This window comes from Cololabis saira, chromosome 3 (assembly GCF_033807715.1).
Source record: "Cololabis saira isolate AMF1-May2022 chromosome 3, fColSai1.1, whole genome shotgun sequence".
Lineage (NCBI taxonomy): Eukaryota > Metazoa > Chordata > Actinopteri > Beloniformes > Belonidae > Cololabis > Cololabis saira.
The window spans coordinates 23,223,303-23,249,771 of NC_084589.1; the positions used below are offsets into that span (position 1 = coordinate 23,223,303).

At 39.1% G+C, this 26,469-nt stretch overlaps 1 protein-coding gene across 2 annotated transcripts; it reads left to right on the forward strand.

The window, feature by feature from the left end:
• The first annotated feature begins 1,125 nt into the window (after positions 1–1,125).
• On the forward strand, positions 1,126–26,140 carry LOC133429579 (rap guanine nucleotide exchange factor 5-like). Of its 2 annotated transcripts, XM_061716643.1 has the most exons (18): positions 1,126–1,550; positions 7,889–8,028; positions 8,714–8,814; positions 12,986–13,061; positions 13,183–13,327; positions 13,412–13,509; positions 16,053–16,083; positions 16,283–16,361; positions 17,503–17,652; positions 18,226–18,323; positions 19,403–19,525; positions 19,652–19,830; positions 19,999–20,089; positions 20,203–20,253; positions 20,532–20,619; positions 20,739–20,803; positions 20,907–20,961; positions 22,421–26,139. In XM_061716643.1, the coding sequence occupies exons 1-18, from the start codon at positions 1,371–1,373 to the stop codon at positions 22,537–22,539; spliced, it is 1,869 nt and encodes a 622-aa protein (XP_061572627.1). In that variant the 5' UTR covers positions 1,126–1,370; the 3' UTR covers positions 22,540–26,139. The 2 variants fall into 2 exon arrangements, with proteins under 2 accessions (XP_061572627.1, XP_061572629.1); XM_061716645.1 differs by lacking the exon at positions 1,126–1,550 and having other exon boundaries at positions 7,893–8,028; positions 8,617–8,814; positions 22,421–26,140.
• Positions 26,141–26,469: the final 329 nt, after the last annotated feature.

Here is a 26,469-nt window from a genome sequence, read left to right on the forward strand (position 1 = left end):
CATTTTGGCTTAGTTGTTGGTAAAGTAATAATGACATGGTGTCATATATCATGTGCCATTGTTCATCAGAAGCAACATTTACTTCATTTCTAGATATATTAACCCTATAATATCAGATGTTGATACATGAATTTCTGAAACCTCTGCAGCACCCCAAGAAACTTTTTTCCTAAATGAAACAAATGCATAAAAAAATACATACCCAATGTATTCATAATGATATAAAAATAATTATCTAGAAACTGTTTAAGACAACATTGGAAGTGTTTTTGATTTTATATATATATATATATATATACACAGTATATATGTGTTTTATTTCATAACTCAGGCATTTAAGGTTAAGGGCCAGAGATATTTTTTTTCTTTCTTTATTTACATTTTCATTTGACTTTATCAGTAACAGGGAGAAAGAATGACATTGGAAATACTACACTCTTCATACCGGGGCTCTGGAGACTGCCAAACAAAGATCTCAGCTCTGGCTACTTGCCTGGAAACGTACGCCAGTTGTGCCGAGCAGAAACTATGAGAATAAACAGGATGCTCTATACCAAACCATCCAAAGTGTACTTTCTAAAGCAGGGTTTTAAGATAAGAACAGACCCACCCAAGGCTGAGACTGAATACTGGAGAAGCATGTGTGGGAAAGATCATATAGTGATATTCCTCTTGAGTGGATGTTGTGAGCTGAACATAGCATCATCCAAAAGACCAATGATAATCACATCATTGGCATCTTCATTTTATTCTCCTTCGAGGAGTATATTGATCATTAAAATATTTGTGTAAGAGCCATGGATAAATGGTATTCATTTACTGTGCTGCATGCATTCAAAGTGAAAACAGAACAGTTTTGTTCTCGTATTAAACCAACGCATGTATACTAGACCTGGAGGCTAACAGCAGTTTGACCCTCTTACCCTGCCCAATCCTGAAGCTTGACTCTCTCCTGCTTTCGGGACATTGTGAAACTTCCTTTTTGGGGCTGTCTGCCTCACCAGATGTTTCCTCAGCCCACTGTACTTGAAACTCACTCCCCTCCCCTCCTATAAAAGGGAACACAAGAGGGAGGCAGTCAGGGTCTCCAGTGTTCAGTTCTAGCACAGCCAACCATACCTGGAGTCCAATTGATGAGGTCCTCTCTGTATCTCTGTTACAACCTTAAACAAGGCGTGCAGCATCTGGGATTTACTTTGCAGTCACAGAAACCTTAGCTAGTCTGCATGCACGCTGTATCAAGTCTGCATGCACACAAGAAAGTGCAAGCTATACATTATCACTTATTTTGGACTTACTTATATTCTTTTTTTTTTGTAAGAGTAGTGTAAGCTTAGAGTCTTGCCATTTTGCCTATTGGGAAGCTGAAAATGTCGTGGGATTGTGGGCTAAGGTACATGTTTTCTGTGCCCCCTGCGCTACAGCAGGGGAACAAGTGTATGACGCATGACAAGGAAGAGCTTTCCAGGCTTGAGATGGTCCAGAGACTGGCAAAGGATGGCTGTCGCTTCCTGCAGAACCACAGCAAGGGCGCAGAAAAGGCGAGTGAGGTAAGATCTGTTAGTCTTGCTGCAGACATAAAATATATTTTTGAAACCTTTGCTAAACACAATTGAACTGATATACTATTATAGAAACACAGCGTTGGTGTGATATACTTCAGTTAATTTTACAAAACTGCTACCTTCAGCTTCTCACTGTGAAAGTATCAGTAAAGGTTCCACAGGCTGGTGTTTTATAATGATTTTTTTTGTCATTCCAAAAAAGAAAAACAAACAACAAAAAAACTAATTATTGATTATTATCTTGATTTCACTCTCATTGTGCAAACATTTCTGGCGCTCCCTGCAGTTTTTTGATCCAGAGCTGCCTGATGGTAAATTGTTGGTATTTTCTTTCTTGCCTGCATAAGTTGAAGTTCTATATTTTTTGTTTTCTATGACAACCAGTTGGCTCATGTATACAAAAGGATGCACAAAAGCAAAAGCAATATATACAAAGTATTATAACAGCACTGTATTTGGAGCACACAGTTTAGTTATAATAAAAAACAGTAATAAATAATTGTTTTGAATACACTGTATTCATTATACTCATTCTCATAAGACAAGTTGAACCTACATTTCAGTTGTGCTGTCAGAATGGAAGCATCTTTGACTTTTTTTGGAGGGTGTTCATTTGAAAGCACCTTTACCAACTTCTGTCACAATGTAAGTGCATGCACTGTACTTTCCCTCCAACTTTTTTTTTTTCCAAACATTACATCACCTGGCATTCAGCTGGCCAGGAGTCATTGGATTGGCTAACCCTATGTTGGGATCAGCTTCTCCCTTCCTGCCAGCTGTGTTTAGTTGCTGAACTATCACACAATTGCAGGAAGAGTTGACGTAGGTGACCACACCAACATGCCAGGACATTGTGTAGTCTTAGGGTGGGTTACCCTGTATCAGATCTCTGACCTTTCTCCTCATAATGAGTCTATATGTTCTTATCTGTGTTGGTATTAAGTTCAAAATCCACCAGCTACACTAAGCCCCCACCAATCTGTGCATGATCAAATGTTAGCGCTATACATAATGCAACATACTGTTCTATTTTTGTTTTCTGATCTGGCTCATGTTTGGAAGGCAGGAAAAGTCTGTCCTGGTAGCACATATATGTTGGTTTATCCCAGTAATACAACCTAGATTTTGTAGTTAATTCTTGACAGATTCTCGAAATATTAGTACTGGTACCATGTGAGATTATGTTGCAGGGTTTCTGCATGGATAAAGTGATGCTGCAATAGTGCAACAGTGCACGTATGACATGTGACTCATACAAATATCTAAGCTCATACATCAAAGAGCTTACAGTAGATATCAGTTAAATCCCATCTATGAAAGCAGGGCCGTTAATATACATTAGTGTGTATGCCTGTGGAAGTGTTTGAGGGATTCTGGTGCCAGAAGATCGCATGTTATAAAATCTCTTTTTATCTGAAAACGGAGATTTCATAGAGGTTATTTATTATTTATTTCACTGTAAGACTTATCTGTTAGTTTTGAATTTGAACATAATTTTCTCCATCTGGCTTACTTCCCTGGAGTTTTCATAGTTTATTACGTCTCACATAGTTATATAAGTGTGTTTTCTATCTTTTCTTACACTTTAGTGTTTTTTTATCCTTACAATGTTTCCATTCCCTGACTTACAATGCCATTGGCTAGTCTTATTGAAAAGCACATGAAAGCTTATGTGCAAATTATTTACTTAACATGCACATACTCCTGATTACAATGTCTTATCGTTGATTTGTAAATTCATCACTGATTTGTATATCCCTGTACTGTAGTTCAAAACATATCTAAAAAACAACCTCAGGGCCATCATATATCACACACTAAAAGGTATTTAATCATTTTTGGGGGGTGATTGGGGGTGTTCTTTGAAAATACTTAAAGAAAAAAAGTCCCACTGGTGTGGGAATTCTTGGTTGTATTATTTACCTTTCTGCTGTTCTGTAGAAGCCACTGCTGCTTGGGAGTCAAACACACCTGCACTCTGCTAAGGCTGACACCTTTGAAACGGACAGACTAGCATGCAGACTAAAAGAGTCCCTCTATCCAGTGAAATGCATCTGGAACCCCAAAATTGACAAGAAAGCTTTTTGTGGGACAGGCTTTTGTGCAGAAGCCTGAAGTGAGCGTAATGCCGTGGCTGAGAGTCAGCATTGTTCATGTCCTCCAAACATGAACAGTAACAGTAATCGTGTTGGGAGAACTTCTTCAAGAACAGTTACTTATTGAGTCTCATTAACTGCAATCATCAAGCTGCAGGCCTCAAGTGGTCTGATTGATTTTTTTTGTATCAGGACGCTGGCGGCTCGAGCACCGAACACTCTTGATTTAGTGGCACGCGTTGTGAGATAACGAGTTCAAGGAATACTCTGATTACTTTGATGAAGCTTAAAGCACACAGTGTATGTTATGTGCTGGGTGTCTTGGGAAAGATAGGACCACCAATGTATTTTTTCCCCCAAGAAACAGGAAGCTAATCAGTGCAGCCTTCCCTTTCTGGGAACTTTCTGTGATTTATCTTTTTTCTTCCCTGTGACGGGAAAATATGAGCTCTACACCCCTAGGATTTATTACCAGGGGTTTTTCTTCTGTACGTGTGGCTGTTTGTATTGTATTAGAATCTGCCATAAAATAAAATAACAGAATAATGTCCATGTAGTGAGCACATTTGTCATATCAGATGCGGTACAGTACGAGTGTTTACATGTTGTGTATCTATAGTACTGTATCTGTTTGACTGTATATGTCCAATAGTGAGTGTTAATGCACCAGAAAGTGCTTAACTCAAGGATCCTGTGTGACTCTGAAAAAGGGCAATTAGGGTGGCAAACTGCAACCACTTCAAGTCTGTCAGCCCCGGCTAACTGCATAAACAGAGGCTAGTGTTGCAATGATTGATGCATGAGGAGTGGAGGAGGGGTGAAAGACAGAGGTGATTCTGGACGAGAGTGTATCTGGTGAACTCCTCATTAAGACTAATATATGTGATATACACCCCCCACTGTCAAGTAACTGTCAGGAATCGTTATACTTCAGCGACCACAACAATCATTTCTGTTTTCATTGGAGACTTTTGAAACCTCACTGTTCAAGAGATGCTTTTTTATTAAAAGCACCTAAACGTGTGTTTTCTCTTCATCATATTGATGCAAAATAGTCCAAAACATCAAAACTGAAAAAAGAAAACAAACTTTTGAGGGACCTACGAAACATGTATCTAAACTAATCTTAGACTGCCTCACAGCTAAAAGGTTATTGGTTCGAATGTTAGCTGGAGCCCTTCGTTTAGATGTTCCGCCCATGCTTGTGTAGGTTTTCTGCAGGTTGTTCATATGACCTTGTGATAGACAGTTGATCTGTACAGGGAAAGAAAGCTGGGATAGGCTCCAGCAGAAGATGGGAAGAGACAGATAATCGATAGATGGATGGAAGTCCAGACGTAAGGAAGACTAAGCACCTATTTTATTTGTGTAACTTTTGTTTTATCTGCAAGTACCCACTTCAAACTTGGCCACTCAAAGAGATATTTGCAGTATAGATGAAAACAACACGTGTGCTATTTGGTGTCCAAATTATATGATATCTCAAGCGAACAGATAAAAAATGTGTTGCCAAGTTACATATTATCTATTTATTATGGTGGAGGAATGTCCAATCAATATGTCTCCATCAAAGTGGACAGGCGATGCATCCAAGTAATCAGAAGTTTCATATCTCAACATCTTCTCTCAAGGTCTCCCCAGGTAAATCCCCAGCTGATGTACAGTATAAACAGACATTGTCATGGAAATGACAGTGAAATAACTTGTAACATAGGAACCAGTTACTTTTTTGACTGTGGGACCTGCTTCTGCTTTACATTGTCTCAGGGTATTGCCTGTAATCACAGTTCTCAACTTTTACCATCCTTTTCTATGTGCGGGTGTACACAGAATTCCAAACTGAGATTTCTTTTTTGAACATTTGATGAGAAAAATGCTACACAGAAGATTTCAGATATGATACAGCGCCCATCCATCTTCTGCTACGTACTTAGGGCCCGATTTACTAAGATCCTAAATAAAGAGTACTAAATTGCGTGTGCACTGAAAAAGTTTGCACGTGCTGTTGTTGTGTGTTTTGCGGGTGATCAACTAAGATTGCATGCGCAATTGATAACAGGTGCAAACAGCAGTATTTAAATGAGGTGTTGCGCGTCTTACGGTTTGCAGCGCAAACTTTGCGCCATGGAGAGTGGATGGAAAGCAGGATATAGTCGCAAGCGCAAAATGAAATTTGACGAGTTGGAGTTAGAGATATTAGTGGAAGAGGCAAATTGTTGTGCCGTATTCAGCACCCCTGCCGTGAAAAGAACCCCCTCGTATATTCAATGATAAGTAGACCAAGAAAAAAAACAACACACTGACACTTCAATATATTTATATATTCACACAAACACATACTTAGGAGTTTATATCATATATATTTACAAATATTATGGAAGACAACACAGTAAGCAGGCTATTAATTAATGACATCAATAACCATTTACCCGATTTTTGTTATCTGTGACTGTGATTGTGGGAAAGTATGACTATTGTGGATCCATGAGCGCATTTGAACATGAATCATTAACACAAAACTGGACGCTAAACAGAACGTGACACGGAATGAGAATATCATTTTTGTCAGACGAGGGGGTGCTTTTCATGGCAGGGGTGCTGAATACAGCACAACACCGGGGTATGACAACTGCAGAACAAGTATAGGCGCACAATAAGAAACACTTTTTTCTCCATGAAAACACATGATTTATTTATTATCACAAATAAAAAAATGAATGTGCCTCCTGTGGCAACCTTTTGCTGAATAATACTCGATTTAACATTCAAATAAAATATTTCTCCTTTTGCATGTGGAGATTAGCACCTTCCTTTCGAATGTATTAAATACAGACGCAATCACAATCCACGCAAAAACTTTCAGGCTTGGTAAATCTCATTGCGCGCGTTAAATGGACCAATTTGCATCTTTCCCTCCCAGTATTTAGCGATTTCTAGCGGGTACACCCCATATTGATTATTCATCAGGGCAAAAGTACTAAATGAACAGCGTGTGCTATTTTGCTCATTTGAGAGGCGCAGTCCTCTTTGCACGCTGTTAGTAGATCAGCTGGCACTTTGGTTTGCGGGTGCTGTCAAGTTTGCACACGTTTTTACACACGCAAACCTTTAGTAAATCGGGCCCTTAGTGTCAGGTCACGGGTGTAATAGCGTAAGCCGGGAAGCCCAGACTTCCCTCTCTCTGGTCACTTTGTCTCTTTGTCTCAAGACATGATCTCCCCCAGCATGTCCTGACTCTTCCCCAGGGTCTCCATATTTCATGAATGACATTAACTGGAAATATGAGCTGAAAAAATGTACATAACTGATCACTGGTTCAAGTTTAAAAGTGATTTTCAGGCTAAAATACATAATAATTATTAATATTCATGTATAATGCTGAGAAAAACACCACTGTACAGTTCAAGTGGGTCAGGAGACTAGGACTGAGACCAATTACTTTGTATGACCATATTTTACAAATGTTTTTTATGTAGTTATTCTTTGAAATATTTTTCTTAGCCTAGCTCTTAAAAGTAAGCAGAGCTCTGCTGCACAGATGAAAATGAACCTCTGTAATGTCCAACAAGCTCTTTGTTGTGAAAATGGATTAAAATGTAATAAATATGCAGATGATTACTGAACAAAGTGAATGAATACATTGAAAAATTCTTATGATGAACAAAAAGACTACATGAAAATGTACATTTAGTTGAAAGTGAGATTTGAATTTATTTATTTATTATCAGTTTACTTAGTTTTAAAGTTTGACACAGCATGATATAAGTTTTAAAAACATTCAAGTAATTGCGGAAAATGTGTTGTCTCATGTAATTTGATGTATTTCACTGAAATGTTTGTAGGTAACAAAAGAGAGAAAGAGGGGTGTGACAAGGGTTTGTCATGACCAGGTGAAGTGTAATTGGAGCTCTAAACCACTAAACCATTGTTAGTACGCTCAGCGTAACCATGTCACAGCTTGAACTACACTGCCACTAGACACCACCCATAATTTAATTGGCTCTATGCATAAATCAGGAATTTAAATATGAGAGTCATTTATGTTAATCCCTGAATGGGCTTCTGTGATAAGGACTCAGTAATGATAAATGGAAATTCTCTTTCATATCCAGTGCTGTCTTTGAGCGAGCATTATGATGGAAATCAGTGGTGATTGGTGCGAGTGGGAGATGAAAACAAGGGAATCTCCTTGGTGATGACACACTCTCCCCCTTTTTCTGTCTCTAGCCCCAGAGTGACGAGGCAGTCCGCTTGTGTCTCAGGGAGAGCGGTCACGATGTACTCATTCTCCAGAGAGTGTCGTCAGAGCAGCCAGCCCTCACCGCATCAGCGAGGGGAGGAGGGAGAGAGGAGGCAAGGAACAGGAGGTAAGCCTTTCCATTCCCCCTCCCCTAGTAGATTCCCTCCCTCCCTCTCTCAGTATCTCTCCCTCAGCACTCCTTCCCTCATCATTCTCCTTCTCTGCTTCTGCGGATTGCACATTCACTCTGGCATGCTTACATGACGGCTCCCCGAACATAAATGAATACGTGAAATACATATAAGTGAGCAGCAAGGGGACTATGAGGCAGAGCCCTGCTGGCAGCTTTCCTATTCCACTATTTCAAAAGGCTGTTTTTGGTCGTGAACATACCTGGATACCTCAGTGCGCGTTTGGGATAGCAGGCAGTTGACTGCTGGCTGTAGCAGCTGTGAGTGGACGGATGGATGTGTGAAGGGGTCATGCAACAAGAGCCACGGCTGGTGTAAGGGCAAAGGGAGCTCCGCAAGGATGGGATCTCGCCCACAGCCCCTGCACCTGCAGCAGGAGGGCAGGCTCCTCTACGCTGCCTTGGTGGAGCAGGAGCAGGATGAGGAGGATGAGGAGGACTTGGAGGAGAGCAGCAGTGACTGCACCAGCCAGGCAGAGCCCGTGACTATGCCCACCTTTGACGTCCCCTACTTTCGTTACATAGATGATGAAGGGGCAGAGGGAGAGGAGGAGTGGAGCAGCAGTCGCTCCCTGTCTTCTATCGAGGAAGACTTGTCCGCTGACTCTGCTGTGTCTGACAGGTACGTGGTGGTATCAGGGACCCCTGAGAAGATCCTGGAGCACTTGCTGAATGACATGACACTGGATGATGACCGAAGGACACCCCAGAGCAAAGACTCAGGTCAGCATTTATACAGAAATGTTGTTAAAAACATTTCTGATCTTCTTTCTTTCCTTTGCCATACAATAGGTTTTTTGAATGCATTTTAGAGAGCATTTACAGAGATCCACTATCTTTTTGTTTTGTTTGAGATATACTGGATAAGTGAAAGAATTACCTTCACTTTGTGTTTTACTTCATCCCTTCCCAAGCTCTCTCTCAAGACAAGCTGGGGCAGCAGCCCCCTGTGGGCAGCATCACTGGGTTAATCATGTGCTGCGATTGCCAGAAAGATCCTGGGTTTTGGGATTGTTCTTTTCAAAGCTGTTGACAGAGATAAACGTTGTTCATATCGTTTGAGTTACGCCACAACAGACTACGCGGCATGCACTCTCGCTTCACAGCAGCAACAAATCAACACATTTCCTCTCATCCCAGCAGGTACACGATAATGTGACACTGTTGCCAAGGCAGAGGGAGATCCTGCACTGAAACTAGAGAGAAATAAAGCTCAATGAGAGCAGTAGGACAGTAGAGAGAAAGTAACAAGAGAAAAAAAGGAGACACAGGCGTTCCTCAAGAGATGAAAGGCTGAAGATTTTTCTTTAGGAAGGTGGAAGGCTAATCAAATCACAAAGATCACTATTCCTTATTTAGAGCAAATGAATGTCCTCTTCTGAGAATTAGGTTGTACTTTTTTCCCACAACAACGAGTTATATTTCACATTAAACCACATGTTGTAGCTGTATTTGACTATTTCATTTTGGTAAACATGAAGTCATGGCTAATGTTCTCTGGGCTCATGGGGGCAGTGTGTTGCTGATTAATTATTCACTATTAGTTGTCCTGCGGTGAGTGTTTGGAGGGGAATCCTCCACAGAGAGCTGTTGAGCAGAGCATGACTCTGAGTCATATCACAGGGTCAGAGTATCAGAGATCTGAGGAGTTCTGCACCGAGTGATCTGCAGGCAGTGATGTTTTGGTCGGACTCCATCTGTTGTCAGAATCCTGCTGGCCTTGGTTGTGAGTACAGAAGTTGCGTATGCCTAAGTGCTATTGCTGAGCATGTCCCCGGGGGCTCAGCTCAGCAAAAGCATGATTGCGTGAGATATTTTGGCAGTATCTTTTGTTTTTTTTTGTTTTTTTCATTTCATTTTTATTTATTCCATATCATGGAAATAGTTCACATATGTTCAATTCCATGATGGAAAAGGGGCAAGAAGAAGAAAGCCTTATATACCAAGCCCCTTTCTCAAAAAAAAATAAAACAATTCATATGAAGATGGTCTGTCCGTCTGTTCAACAATCACTACTTATATAATACCAAAAAAAAGAAATAATGAAAAAACAAAACAAAAAAATAAGAAAACATACACACTAACTCACCAACAATATAAAAACAAAACAACAAAATATATTTTACCCGTTAAATTCATATTGTCTAATTGTGTGGTCTTTATACAATTTCTTAAACTGGTGAATATTTTTACAATCCTTTAAATCAGTTGTTAAGGAGTTCCATAATTTTACACCACATACTGAAATACACATTTGTTTTAAAGTGGTGCGTGCAAACGGATGTTTAAAATCAAATTTCCTCCTATGGTTCTTATCTTCTGAACTAAACACAAAAAAACGTATATTTTCAGGCAATATTCTGCTTTTTGCCTTGAACATAACCAATAAAGTCTGTAACTCAATAATATCTTTAAGTTTAATTAATCCTGCATTGATAAAAAGTCCATTGGTGTGTTCTCTAGCCTCCTTTTTATGTATGATCCTTACTGCTCTCTTCTGTAAAATAAACAAAGGCTTGGTTATTAAGAATAAACAAGCTGTCATATTGTGTATGTCTCTCAAACATGGCTTTTAAAAACTGTGCAGTGACACGGCAGCCTTTCAGAAACAGTCTGGTGTGTTCACACATGGTGTAGCACATTGGGAAGACAATTTTACCTCATTATGGTAGCACTTACTTCACTCACTACCACATGTACTGAGCTTACAGCAGTAAGAATGCTGACAGGCTTTCTGTCTTCCTGCAAGAGAAGGCACTTTTCTGGAAGCACCACAGGCATGTTGTAGAAGCAAATGTGAACCGCTGCTATGTAGATGTCCTAGTGTTTCCTTTGGGCTCACAAATGTATTAGTACGGCAGTCTTTCCTGGACCCAATCTCGGGTACAGCTATTGATTCCTGCTCTGCACGGTCACCATGCATACTGGCAGCTCTAAACAAGCATGTGATGGATTATTCCTGTTCTAAATAAGATGATGTTTCCAGCTGTTTCACCAAAACACCACGTAAAGAGATTATCATGCTTACTTAGAGTGAAAACATTAAGCGTTAAATGAATGACTATAAAAGTCAGACCCACTAAATGCTCCAATTAAGTATTTTGGTGGTTTCTAAACAAAAAGCAAACATGTTAACCATGCCGGTTTTAAAGGCTGTATTGATTAATGCAAAGAGAGATAGGCAGGATGATTGACAGGTTGATTGATTCCACCATACACTGCGTTAGATGTGTCAATCAATTCTGCAATTTTTTATTTGTTTGGGGTTGTGTGCCTGGAATAAAATACTATGCGAAAGAATACTAACAGTAGTGGAGAACACATTTTTTATGTTTCTAGTACAGCCTTTCTGAGACAAGCCATCCACATCTGAAATGTGGAGTCCTAAATCAACCCTGACTGTTAAACTAAATTCATACAGCACAGTTCATGCTTGAATGTTGGAAAAAGAAAGAATATAACTTCTGCTGCTTCATCCTGCAGGAAGAGTCCTTTCCCTTTGCTTTGATATTAGAAAGTCACTGACAATATAGCAATATGAGGTAAAATTCAAAATTAATTCTGTTTTGTAGCTTGCAAGATACAGCCTGAGGCATAGTACAATGTACAAAGTACAAAGTTTTTTCTCAAGAAAAAGAGAAAATGTTCCAGTTAAGATGTGTGACAGAAGTTCAGCAAGTACAGCACACATTAGCGTAAGGGACCTGTGCACATTGAAAAAGTGTATGTGTGCGTGCGTGCGTGCGTGCGTGTGCGTGTGTGTGTATAAATAGCACAATGAATGTGTGTTTCTCCTGCTGTTTTCAGGCTTTCTGTTGAGGTGTGTTCCTGCGTTCTTTATGAAAGCTCTGTATATGAGTGAGCAGCCTCTCCTAAGCAGTAAACGATGTATCCACAGCTGCTCTGAACGGATTAACATAATGATGTCTGGGAGTCCCTTCGGCCAGAACGCACACAAAGACCTGGGGAAGCTAGCGTGAAATTAAAGGGAAGAATTTACAATTCTGGTTGGGAGGCATGCTTAGAGAAAGGTTGAGAGGAGCTCAAATGAGAACTGTCAAGCTTCTGGTAGGACATCATGTCCGGTAGCAGGAGCACTTCTTCCCTATCCTTCTCTCTCTCTCTCTCGTTTTTTATGAAATTCTCTGATTTGGACTTTCAGCGTAATGTTAGACGAATAATGGCTCAACAATTAGATATAAAAAGGAATTTGTATGATGCACAATCTTGGTGGCGGGGTATTAGTACTTTTGCTTGACCTGCTTTGATTTATTTAACTTCCTGTAGAGACTCTTCTATGTGTATATCCTTGTAAATTAATCATAACAGAGTAACCTGGCTGAGAATTCTGCTAAGAAACATCAGATTGCTTCTCTGTGAGTGAGATAATAACTATGAAAACACACACTTCATCAAAGGTGAGAGAGGCGGTCAAATTACACCTTAACATTTACTTCCTTATCACCGCTTCTGCAGGCCGCAGTGGCCAATGTGTGAGACTGAAGATAATCCCAGCAAAGGCTTGATTGAACTTGTTTGAGCAAACTGGATCTGAACACTACTCCATAAGGAGTGTTATGTGATGTCTGACAATAAAGAATGAGTTCCACTATGTCGTTAATGTGGAATCGAAAAACTGAGGCCACCTGAGTTAAATGGACAGGCCGTACTGTATTAGTAACTCAGCAGACATAAATCATGCAGTTGTCGAGGTCAGTAGTGTTACTGCCTCTCAGCATCCTGCAGCATTAATGAGCCTATGTTTGTGCAGAATCCAAGCTTGTTTTAATTTTCTCTCTTCAGTGTGTTTATTTGTTTATGTTATCGTGTAAAACTATTTGAGTACTTGAATATATATCTTCATTTTTGTGATCAATAATCTGTTTATTTGCAGATATGCTAGACGACTTTCTGCTTACCTACCCAGTGTTCATGTCAACCAGTGATTTATGCCAAGCTCTGCTGGGACAATATCCTTCAACACACGTGTTTCTCTCACACCAGTCATTGACACCACACGTTTACAGACTCTGCTCATGCTTTTATATTTGCAACTGATGCAAGAAAGTCTAATCTTTAACCAAACCCCACCTATTGCGCCAAGCGTCACAAAGGGAAAGAGGACAGGAAGGAAGCTCTGGAGAGGAAGCAAAAACTCCTGCACCTGGTGTCACAGTGGATGTCTCTGTGTAAAGACTTCCTGAGAGAAGACGAACATGTCAAACTCTTCATGAAGGTAGGTGATGCAGGATGAGCGGGAAAGGGAGGAAACTGGGTGTGCGGCCAAAAAGGAGAAAAAACCCCTGACATTTCCTTCCAGACTTTATATCGCTACATGCTGGACGATCTTTTTGAGCACCCAGCCCTGGAAAAGGATGTGGGGGAGCTGCAGAGGCTCTACCAGCTGCATCGTAGAAAGTAAGTAGCTATGTGATAGGTTTGTTCATCATGCAGTAACACAAAAGCAATGTACAGTAGTTTAAAAAACTGAAAACTGAAACTTGTGCGTAATATCCAGTAAGACCAATGACTTTTAAAGGTCTTTAAGAAGCTTCTGAATACAAAGACTGAGCTTCTTCTGCATAGTTCTCTTTTTAGCTTCCCATCAATGCATTCATTCAGAAAGTGAAAAGTAATTTCTGTATTATAGGGTGTTATGAGAACAAATAGCTCTTTATCTTGAATCTCCAAAACTGAGGAAAACAGGAACATAATGAGAAGCTGTAAGAAATGTTTGTCATGTTTTATGAGAAAAAGGAATTCCACATATTAATAACAGATAGCACACAAATATCATGAACTATTTGCTGTTGACAAGTGGTGAAAAACATGAGTATGCTTGCACATCTCTATCCGTATATGTATATATGCGCCTGATATTACCGCAGTTGTAGCGACTGTTTTAAAGTGACCATACTGTGCTGGTAATTTATAAAATACACAACTTTTGGCTTTAAATACATGTTGCGCAAGCTTTACAGTGCAGACAGGAAAAAGTAAATGCAAGTTATGCATATAGTCAAGTAGAAATCAGATCCCAAATAGCATAAGATGTTAATTCAATGTTGAATTATGGTCAAAAAGGTTGATTTTTGGTCAAGGTCGACGATTGATGGTGGTCACCCATCAATCAATCATCCTATTCTAGCCAATTAACCAATGTTGAAAAGATGTAATTGAATCAATGTTGTTTTCGTGGTTGAATTTTAATGCCAGCGTCTAATCAATGTTGAATCAATGTATGCTGTTGGTCACAGACCACTTTTTATGTGATTTAAACTGAGTTTCAGCCTTGGGCTTTTATTTTGTTGTAAAAACTTAAACCTTTTTTGTAAAAAAAAAAATAGCTTGTGATTGACTAAAAATGAACATCAATTTGCTTTCTGACATTATAGAGTGAACAATCCTCAATCACCAGACACGTTGCCACACCCATACCCCCCTTCCCCCTTCCAAAGCCACCAAACTGAGCTTTTCCCCTGAGGATGCTCCAGCCCACCGCCCGTTAGAAACCAGCGCAGATAATTCATGCTGGCTTTGCTGCTTCTGTGTGACACTGCCTTATTACATGTTTATGTCCAGGAAGGGAAATCCAAAACACCCACTCCATTAGACCAGGGGTGTGCGTGTGGGAGTGTTACTGACAGTAGCCTTGTATTTATGAGTTTTGCACAATCAACCTCACCCCTTAGGAGGACAAGGTTGACTGGATTGTGGCAATCTGCTACGGAGTGAAAAGGGGTTTTCATATATATATATATATATATATATATATATATATATATATATATATATATATATATATACAGTATATATATATATATATATACTGTATATATATATATATATATATATACTGTATATATATATAAAGAGTATCTTTCCAGAGAATGAGTGAGGTATATTGGCAGAGTCTCCCCCATTGGCCTTCATGTGGCTTTTGTGAAAAAGAGGCTCAAGCCATATGTCTGCAAGGACACAGACTGAAAACAAAACTTGCTTTCTTGTCCTCAATCATGTGGCATCACAACACTCACCGAGCTCATTGCCGTCCCACAGCGATTCTGCTTTTTCGACGAGTGAAAGAGTTAGTTAAATGAAAAGCTGTTTTGATATAACAGAGGGAATCAGGTTTTTCATTAGCACAGCGTTGCTGCTGGCCTCTGAGACGGGATCCCTCAGGACAGGCTTTGTGCCAACACGCCTTTTGTGATGCAGAGCCCAGTAAAAGCTGAGGGATGATAATGGACACAGGGCTATCCATCGTGCTCGGTAGGACTAACCGATGAGAATAGGGTGATTAAATGAAGGGATCATGTTGGAAGGTCCAAAAATCTACTAACCACTCTAATCTCTCCTTGACACTGAGCTTCAAAAATGGACTGTAGTGTGTATAGTTTATAATATAAAGACGCTCTCTTTACACTGATTATAGACTAACGGAGGGATATCACCAGGGTTATCACCAACAGACCATTTTCATAGATATAAAAAGCACATGTTGAAGTAACATGTGCTCACCGTAAAGGCAGCACGGTGGCTTAGTGGTTAGCACTGTTGCCTCACAGCAAGAAGGTCCCCGGTTCGACTCCCAGGCCCGGCAGGGGCCTTTCTGTGTGGAGTTTGCATGTTCTCCCCGTGCTTGCGTGGGTTCTCTCCGGGTACTCCGGCTTCCTCCCACAGTCCAAAAACATGCATATTAGGTTAATTGATGATTCTAAATTGCCCGTAGGTGTGAGCGTGAGTGTGGTTGTGAGCATGGTTTGTGTGTTTATATGTGGCCCTGTGATGGATTGGTGACCTGTCCAGGGTGTAACCCCTGCCTCTCACCTGAAATGAGCTGGGATAGGCTCCAGCAGACCCCCGTGACCCCGCAAGGGATAAAGCGGGTATAGATAATGAATGAATGAATGAATGAATGAATGTTGAAGTAATTCACTTTTTATCCTTGTTTATTCCAGTACGGGGGACGAATATTCGCCTCACAAAAAGGTAAGTGAAACATCACTTTACAACATTTAGACATTAAAGAAAGATTTTATTTTTAAAAAAGACGTGGCTGTCATATTCAGAATATATGGTCTCAAGGCCGCTGTTCTCACATTTCCTCCTAGAGTCATTGTTGTGTGGTTCAAATTGAAATGCTTAATGTGCTCCGACAGAACGAATGAACGCATTTCCCTTCTTTTAGAGCAAAGTGCTTTTCCACCAATTGAGCCTGAAAGAGAACGGGTTCCAGTCGAGAAGTACGCACAGGGAGACCAAGGAAGGTCAGTCATAAAACATGGCATTTCTCCCACATTCCTCTCATCATACGCTGCTTCCAAAGTAAAAGGAGGCAGTAAGTCTGAACTGTAAAACAATGAGTATCTTTCCAGAGAATGAGTGAGGTGTTTGGAAATGCGGTTCCTGATTTATTGTATGAACTATGAACACCTTTTTCTGCCTTATTTGAATTGGTTCTTGAAGGCCAGGCTCATTCTGATTCTATTAACAAATGACTAAATCAAGATTAAATCTTGCCTTTGATATACAGTATGACAATGTTCAAGAAAGATGAATAATGTAAGTACATTATGAACATACAGTGTATATTGTTATATGGTAATTATCATAACCTGCTGATTAAGAAAATATACTTGTTATATATAGGGCTGTTCGATTAATCGATTTTAAATCGTAATCGCGATTATGTAATTAGAACGATGTTAAAACGTGAAAATCGTAAAATCGATTTTTCACCGGCTCGTGTTCCTTGCAAAAAACTTGCAAATGTGAACAGCAAATGTAATGACTGACATTACACACCTCTACCTCCTTCATGTGTTGCATTATTATTTAGAATGCAAAGACCCAGTTTAGTTTAATTAGAAAATTTTGTTTTATTTAATTGGAAATATAACTTACTGTATGTTTGCAAGTGCTGATTTGCTGATTTTTTTTTTTCAGAGATAAAACTTTATATTTTATTATATTTTTTAAAACTTTTTCAACTTATTTTACAGCGTTTTGCACTTTATTCATTCATTTTTGGTTTAATAAGAGCAAAGTTTGCACTTAAAGCCCAATGGGGCAAATGTTCAATAAAAAAACAGCATATTTGAAATCATTTCTTTGCCTTTTGTCAATTCACAAAATAATCGTAATCGTAATCGAAAATCGGATTTTGAGATAAAAAAATCGAGATTTTATTTTTGGGCAAAATCAAACAGCCCTAGTTATATATAACTTACAATATGAAACCTTTCATTGTGCACATCTGAGTCGAAGCTTGTCTAAACAGTAGACTTTGTTCCGTCAGAACCAGACCTGCCTCCAGGGTTGATGAATGTTGGGCTGTGGTCAACTAGAGTCATTATCGGTGCATTTTATGGCACAAATGAATGAAACAATATTTTTCTCCCTTTCCAGTGCTGTGTCGCGTGTATGTGTCCATGGACTCGTACCTGAGCATGAGGGTACATTCAGAGGTCCTGGCCCAGGAGCTGTTGCAGGCAGTGGCAGAGAGGATGGACGTCCCTCACGGGGAGATGGTACTTGTGGCCGTCACTTATCCTGGAGGTAAATGCCATTATGAATGAGCGGCCACAGCACAAAGCACCCACCACCGCCCATTCATGCTGCTACATGTCCCATACGGAAACTTCAAACAGCAGTGTTGTATCAAATTCTTACATTTTTCATTTGAATTTGAAACACATGAATAATTATTGAAAAAAAAATGTTTTCAAGACCAATACTTGAAAAGACATTTCAATAAGCGCTACAATTTAATGCCGGAGTAGCACCCAGTACAGCTCTTATGATGTCATACTGAAAGTAAATGTTTGTCTTGAAAAACTTGCACATTTTCTCTTATACATTTGAAGTTTATTTCTGCATTGAGCTGGTTTTTAAGCCTAGATGGGAAACATAATAATCTTGGTTAACATAAATGTCTCCCAAGCTGAGACGAGGAGAATTATTACAGTCCAGTTATTTCAAATCAATGTCTATTATCAGGGGCCAAAGTGACTGTGTTTGTCCGAGCAGAACCTGCCACGGTCTTATTTCTAACCACTGACTGCTGCTCACATGCCACCTGTCACATATTTAATAGCATTTGGCCATTTGTTTTATGTTTTATTCCTTCAGGTAGACTCCTCCTGCAGCCTCAGGACAAAGTGTTTTCCCGTTCACTGTGGTCAGTGGGGAGGCTGCATGTGTGCAGGAAGGACCTTGGTGAAATCCTGGTAAGGATTATCATAGCTTGTTAGTTTCATGAACAGAATACTGAACAAGCTTACTTGAGACAGACTCAAGAGGCCAAAGAATCAGGAAAGCTGGTATTTGCTCCAGAGTTTCATACATAATAGAGAATGAGGAACACAAGAGATGAAAAATGACCACAAAGAGAAAGAATAAACCCATAGAGAACGTCGTCCTCCAGGGTTAAAGGAGTTTGAGGCTCCTTTTAAGAAATGAGACTCTCTAGCGCCACCCTTCACCACGACGGCCGTCGGGGGTACTGCAACCAACAGTGAAGCCGGTGTCGTGCCAAAAAGTGATTGCCTGCCAGAATCTGATTTCTCCCCTGAAAATGGGTCTTTTTACCTGCCAAAAATTGATTGAAGGCTAAATACAGTTAATGAAAGGTTGTTTCTACCTAAATATGATTTGATCTCATTCTTGAGCTTCATAATATAAACACTAGAGCTCACAGGATTGCTTTTAACTCTTTTAAAGGACCATTACAACACAAAATAGGCACTTTCACCTGCCAAAAATTGATTGAAGGCCAAATACAGTTAATGAAAAGTTGTTTCTGCCTAAATATGAATTGATCTCATTCTTGAGCTTCATAATCTGAAAATCTGACGTTTTAGCACTATCGCTGTGCGCGCTCCCGCGGCCAGAAATCAGATTCTGGCAGGCAATCACTTTTTGGCACAACACCGGCACGGGAGAACGGGGAGAACGCACATGCAGCGTCATGTGACGTCACATCCGCAGGACAGCGCGGGAAATTCGGGACCGAATTGCAGCACATTTTGCAGCACACAGCCTGTTCAAGGCAAAGGAGAGATACACTAGAGGGCTCATTCTTTTGGGTTTGGAACGCTTCATCTGACATTATTACTAGAAAACTTAAAACGTATACGGATTTTTTTCATAAATCTTGCCACAATCCGGCCTCAAGCTCCTTTAATCTTGCCATCCCCAATTAGATCAACTCATTCAATCTAGACAGCCAAGCTTTATTCTGTCCACATGTTTATGTCTATCTTTAGGATATAATGCTGTAAATACCCATTTTGTTTTCCCTTTTCAGAATCCATTCATAGAGAACTCAGAGCTGCAACAGAGCACGGCCCGCATCCTGAGTCTAAACACATGGGATGTGGCTGTCGCACTCACTGAAGTAGACTGGGCCATTTTTGACTCAATGCATGAGGTTTGTCTCACAACTTGAAACATTACTAATAAACATGTACCTTCAAAAGGTATAGCCTGCATACACATACAGTAAAGGCATGTCCCTGCTTGGCTCAGTCTCTGGGTATATGTTGTTCCTTTGCAGGAAGAACTGGTCTACTTCACCTTCAAACGCCATGTGTGCAGTAACCACACAATGCCATTAGAGCTGCTCCTACAGCGCTGCAATGAAGTCCAGCTGTGGGTGATGACTGAAGTGTTGCTGTGTCCAACGCTCTGCAAAAGAGTCCAGCTCATCAAGAAGTTCATCAAGATTGCTGCCCAGTTAGTGACACTGTTTACACCCACTGTGATAGGAAACTCACTGATCGCCATCATCCTGCACTGCTGTAGTGTGTGAACACTGCGCCATCTAGTGGCTCAATAATAAACTGCATGTCCTTTCAATGCTGCTCAGTTTCATCCTGTAACATAGACTTTGATGTTTTACAGCTGTAAAGCCCAGAGGAACCTCAACTGTTTGTTTGCCATCATTATGGGGCTGAATGCTGCAGCTGTTAGCCGCCTCAGTCAGACTTGGGAGGTTAGAAGCTCTTTTTCTTCTTACAAAACGTATTTTCTATTTATACTTTCTGAATATATGAATCATGAGTATCTGAAAGACAAAAAACAACAATCATGTTACTGTCCCTGCAGAAAATTCCTGGCAAATTTAAAAAGCTGTTTTCAGAGCTGGAAAGTGTCACAGTAAGTGTACTCACTAAAGATCATTATGTAAGCCATTCTGTCTTTTATATGTGCTTAAATGAATCGCTTTGACTCTGTTTCAGGGCATGTACACCCATTAGTTATGGCTATAACAAACAAATACTTTTTATTTATAAAAATAGATTGAAACATCCGGGATTTGTCATGATCAATAGCATCTAATGATTGCATAAATCAGTTCTAACAAGGCTTGTATTCACAGGCAGACTCAGTTATCCCTGGAGGATAACACTCATTTTGTAAAAATGTCCTTACAGGATCCGTCACTAAACCACAAAGTCTACAGGGACTCCTTCAAGAAGATGAAGCCTCCGAAGATCCCCTTCCTTCCTCTGCTCATTAAAGGTGTCCACATTAGTTTAATTATTCAGTATTTGACAACCACTTCTCTTAGATTTACAAGCAAACCAATATTTAACCAAAAATACCCTTCACCGAGTTGAAGAAATGCTTTTCTTTTATAGATATGACATTCGTTCACGAAGGCAACAAGACATTTCATGATAACCTGGTCAATTTTGAAAAGCTAGTAAGTTTGTGAGTTTTTATAACAATATGTGTTTCTGCACCAAAGAAAAAACACAGTTGTGCTGAACTTGGAATCATGAATGAATGTCTACTTTTATTTTCAGCACATGATAGCGGACATGGCGCGGGTCATCCGGCAGTGTCAGAAGGATCACATGGGTAAGCGTTTCCATCATTACAGAGCACACTAGATAACATGTGTTAAAAAAAAAGAATATGTATTCTTCGTGCTTTTTTATTATGGAACCTGCTGAGGAATAGAAAATTAGAGACATTGATAAATGTGGTTTATTGATTGGAGCTTCACATTTGCATTCTGTGCCCTTGATTCTTTTTTCCCCTCTTTTCTTGGGAACATTTAGGTGCACACTCTAAAATCAACAAATATGCTAAAAAGTTCACAAAAATTATGAAAATAAGAATAATCTAATCAACAAATTGACAAAATATGGCCCTGGAGCCAAAACATTGCCTGATGTGTTGACTTCTTCAAATATATGAATATCACCCTTTAGTAGAGAATGTTGCCTACCTCTAATGTAATCACATCAATGAATTCCTACATAGTCTCAACATGCTTCCAGGTACTAGCGATGAGTTACTCATGCCTTATACGTCAGCGTCCACCCGTTTGCTCTTCAACCCAGAAATGGCCAACACGTAAATGAACCACCCAAACAGCTTGGGAGATTGCTGAAACTGATAAAAGTGAGTTAGAAAACCTGAGGGATAGTTTAAAACCTGAAAGGACAGCTGAGAACCATCATCTTGGAGACAAAAGTGTTGTTGAAAAATCTTGTTTTTGAACATTCATGATTAGAGATCATTTGAATATCTGTGAATTTAATTAAATCTGATCAAAGAAAATCAACATCAGAACTGTGGGCACTGCGATGAAACTGCTGTGTAGCCTTAAGAAAAAACAAAAAAGAGAATGAAGATTGGACTCTGAAGCAGTGGAAAAAGCTGATATGATAATGAGTGGAGATTTAACGATTTACTCCATTAATTAATTATATTCCTCCAACAAATGCAGTCAGCTGACTATCTGAATACGAATGATGAGATTTTTCATTTACCAGCATCCTTTTTTTTTATTTCATGATATTGAAAGCTGATAATGCCTGGTTCTATCAGGCTTAAACTATGAAAGAGTGATCATTTTTACTTGATAAGTAGAGTCTAGACTCCAGTAAGAATATATCGATCAATTCTTCACAGGATCTCTGGATGGAAAAATCACAGATTATCAAAATAAAACATGCTCATCAAAACATATGTCCCCTAAATGTGAACTATAATCAAAAGCTAAGGACTGAAGAAATTAAATATAATTGTCTGTGGGACAGGCAGCGCATGACAATGTTCCAAAAGTAGAATTAAATCACTCTATTAAAAAGTAACAATTAGACTCTACAAGAAAGGTTTCCATCACCACATGCAGGCGTGTCCCTTTGAACAAATAATCTGTAATGTGTGTGATAATTGTAGCTTTAAAAGCAAAAGTTTTTCATCAACCTTCATTTGCACCAACACTTACAATTTACAAAAGTGCACTAGACATATTGTGGATGCTGCTGCAGTAGCCTGGAAGTAAAATACTCTGCTTTTATTCTAGGAAATGGAATCAGCCAGAAGAGCAGCTCAGAGGTGCGAGCCTACATTGATTACCTTCATATCATCGACAATCAGCAGACTCTGTTTGAACTGTCACACCGGTTGGAGCCTCGCGCTTAGAGAAAAGCCCTGTCTATACTCCCCACTCCGTCAGCCACTCTGTTGAATTGCCAAGGAAGAATCTATCACTGTCTCATCTTGATCACTCAGGACTCAGTCAGCAATCACAGGAATACTGCACGAACCTGGCTGTGCACTGGATTAGAGCCTTTCAATCTGGAGACATAAAAAAAGCAGTAAAAGACACATTTTAGGATAACAACATAGGATAACAATGCTTGCATAGATGCCCACCAGCGTAGCTGATCCACAGCAGCTAAAGGCAGACTTAGCCATTACCATCCAACTGCAGAGCTGCAGTACCGGCATTTTAAGTGCAACAACAGCAGAAACACTGAGCTGCAGACGTTTATCATTACATCTACATCTCTGGGGCTGCACCTGCTGTTGCAATTCCCACTCTTGTCCTGCAGATGGTGCAAGTTTGCAAGTAAAGACATTTGCATCATAAAATTGGTAACCCTTAACAAAACTACTTGTTTGCAGGTGTAGTATTACAACTTCATAAATGTGTGAAAAACCTCATTAGTACCCTCTTTTGGAGCTTTCATCACGTTACAAAGCTCTCTGATCGTACAGTGCCATCAGATTCACGATCCATCTTTAGGGATTTCCAGACAGTGATAAGATATACAAAGGTTGTTTCATCAGATTTAGCCAAAGAATATTAAGCAAAGAAGTTCTTCACACAAACTTCTGTATCTCAGCTCAATCCACAATGTTCTTTAGCCAGATGTAAAAGTTGCACTTCTTGAAAGTGTGCAGTCTATGGACAACAAGCAGATGTTTTGCTTAATCAAAATGAAAGAAATTGTGATAATAATTGTTTCATATTAACTTTGTTTTTGGGATATTTTGCTCCTCTGGCTATCTTTCCGTTACAGAACTTTTGATGCAGTATTTTATTATTTACAAGGTCGGCATTACAGTTGCTTTCCTCAACTATCGCAGAAAACTAGTGACTTTACAGTACGCTGTATTTTTTTTCTTTGTTTGTTGGCTATAGATATAGTTATTCACATTAGTGCCAAACCCACATTAAAAATACTGTTTGCTCATGTTTTTCAAAGTATTGGCACAAGGACCTCCTTCTAGTTTAGCTGTGGGCAATTAGTTAAAAGACAGCAGATGGTTACTGTTACATCCCTGTACTGCTCTTAGAACATTTTAGATTACCGTTAGCTTTTGGATTGTGACGGTGAAAGAAAAAAAAAAAAACTAGCACTAAAATAAAAACAAAAAAAAACTACTCATTTGACTTCTTATCTTGTCAAATGTATTAGTAGAGGAAAATAAGTGTAAGGATGTCCCTCTAAATATAGAGCAATAGTAAAATCAAATGCTAAAGCACCTTCTAGACAAAAATAATAAGAGAACAAAAGCCATTGGTTTATGTGCAGTGTGTAGAAACACTACAAGCTTAAAGTGTGTATTCAAGTGAAGACTCTTGACAGGTCAGATCAGACCAGTTCAAGAGTTATGTGTTGTTTGTTGATTTCTCGACTGTTGTTTTCTGTCTGTTTTGAATTTGAAAGCCCACCATAGTCATGAAGAGAACATGATTTAGTAGTATCTTATTCTGGAAAACATTTGTATCATTAACAATGTACAGTTGATTCTATTTATACGTGTATATAACTGAAATTCTAGAAAATGGTATTTATTTCAGAATAATTTATTTGTTCTATTGATACAAGTTATGACTTTTCTGTTTAATAGAATTTGTACACAGTGTTTTGGTTGGTCTGTATGACATGTCAAACCTTGACTGACCACCATTGTCATCTGTGCATGCAATAAAATATTTTTTATCATCATGAGCTGCTCATTATAATTAGAGATATTCAGTCAGTTAAAACAAGCCAAGTGTACAGGTAGTTTCTAAGACATAAGAAGTAATGCTCTGGTTCCACCAGTCCACAGTAAATATATGTTACGGTACATTGCTAAAATAAGGACCTCCAAGAAACCATTAAAAAGACAAAAGGAACTTTCTCAAATTTGACCAACAGTCTAAAGATATTTTACTATTTGTATAATATTACAAATACATAAATTCCAGTTCAGTTTAGTTTATTTCTATATCACCAAATAATCACAAGTCATATCCAAGCACTTTACATACATAGTAAATAGTTTCAAAGCAGTTAAATTAAACACAGCCCAATTCTAAATATTTTCCACTAATACTGCAATTAAATCCATTTGCAATTCATATAATGCCAATTCATAATTAACAGCCAATTGACTAAAACTAGCAGATTATATCGAACCTTCACTTCAATCCATTGTTCTAAGCACGCACGAGGCAATCATGGAGGGTGAAAGAAAAAAAGAACTTAGCATTTATAGTATAAACATGTCATTCAAGTTATTGTACTATACTAGACTTAAAAAATAGCTTATGAGGGAATAAAAAGGAAACCACAAAAAACTGTTTGCTGGTGAAAAAAACAAGAAAAGTGAGAAATGTGGATAATCAATTTAAGGTTATTTCATCAACTGCAAATGTTCTGTATTAGTTAATACTGATAACGTCTGTTTCTAAACTAGTTATTAACACAGGCTGTAGACACTAAAGTTACAACAAGTCAAAAAGCAATGGAGCAGTAGCAACACTCACGCTGATGCACCCCTTTGTCAAAAAATCTTTAAATACTGTAAATTCTACTTAACGGTACATTGCTTTTGATCACAGCTTTGCAATATTTATAATATGATGGGAACTAGACAATACTTAACACTTTCAATTTTTTTTTAGACAAAAACCCTTCAAACACAATATTTTCGTAGTGCTGTTAGGCGGAGGTGTGACCCAGATGCCCTTTCTGACTTTAACCAGGTGTCCTGCTTGGCCTTTAACATGACTTATCTGTGGCACGACCCCTGCTGCGCCGAGCCTCGTACCCTGCCATTTCCTCCCAAACACTGCCAACACTGTATCATTTCCCTGTCACCAAATGACTGGCTAGATGCTGCTGTGTGCTAATGAGAGGAAGAGAAGGCAGATGAAGAGAATCTGCAGGAAGACCGCTTTTTCGTTTCCCCGCTGCAATACAATACGCAGAATCAATCTTTCATCCTCCATCTGTCTGTCTGTAGTCACTTTGGCTGCAGGGAGGAATTAAGAGCAACACAACAGTTATTAGTGTTGAAGAAAATCTTATTTAAGAGGAGTGCTGATTTTACCTCCCCCACCTCCCCAGAAAACACCAGTGTGATTCACTGGCTGTAATTTGTATATCACATAGTCATTCGTTTATTCTAGAAGATAATATGGTTGTCTTCCCATGAGGTTATTGAGATAGCAAAGTTCATGGTCCTCTATTAAAGAAAAAAAACTGTCCTCAACAATAAATAAACTAGCTTCTTAAGTAGTTTTATTTCCTTACATATATTGTATATTTTTTTGTGTAATGCTGCGCAACATGATCTCAACCTTAACTCTGATGTGGCAGCTAAAGCTTCTCTGACATGCAGCATGTATTTCTAATAAGAATAAAAGTTTAATCCAAGCATCTTCTCAGTTTTCAATTAACCTCAAAGAAACTTGTTTAAAAAGATAACATTTTAGATTAGATGACCCTTCCCTGACATGCATTTTAAAGTGAAGTTTGTAGTTGGTTCAGATTAAGTTAATCAGATGCTAACAGAGAGGTGACTGATAAAGGATGGGTAAACTAATGTGATGCTTTCTCATACAAAGCTATCAGTGTCTTTGAATAGGTTTTTCCAACAGGCTCAGCTGAATGAATTACACTAGTCTGTTAGTATTCTGCCTCTGGCGTACAAAAGGTCAATGTCAAATGAACCTCATTTAAAAGTCAATAGGAACCACGCACATCATCTCCTGGGAATTTGGTCCGAGAACCATCCAGACAGCATTGTGTATCACTCAGTTAGCAGAGGGCACCCAGAGAGCTTTTTTAA

What these genes read in the sequence shown, in the direction of transcription:
- LOC133429579 (XM_061716643.1), top strand. Translation starts at nt 1,371, where the DNA reads ATGTCGTGGGATTGTGGGCTAAGGTACATGTTTTCTGTGCCCCCTGCG. An exon ending in GGCCGTCACTTATCCTGGAG is followed by an intron (nt 17,653 to 18,225) that starts GTAAATGCCATT and finishes TTATTCCTTCAG; the next exon opens with GTAGACTCCTCCTGCAGCCT. An exon ending in CAGAGCTGGAAAGTGTCACA is followed by an intron (nt 20,254 to 20,531) that starts GTAAGTGTACTC and finishes ATGTCCTTACAG; the next exon opens with GATCCGTCACTAAACCACAA.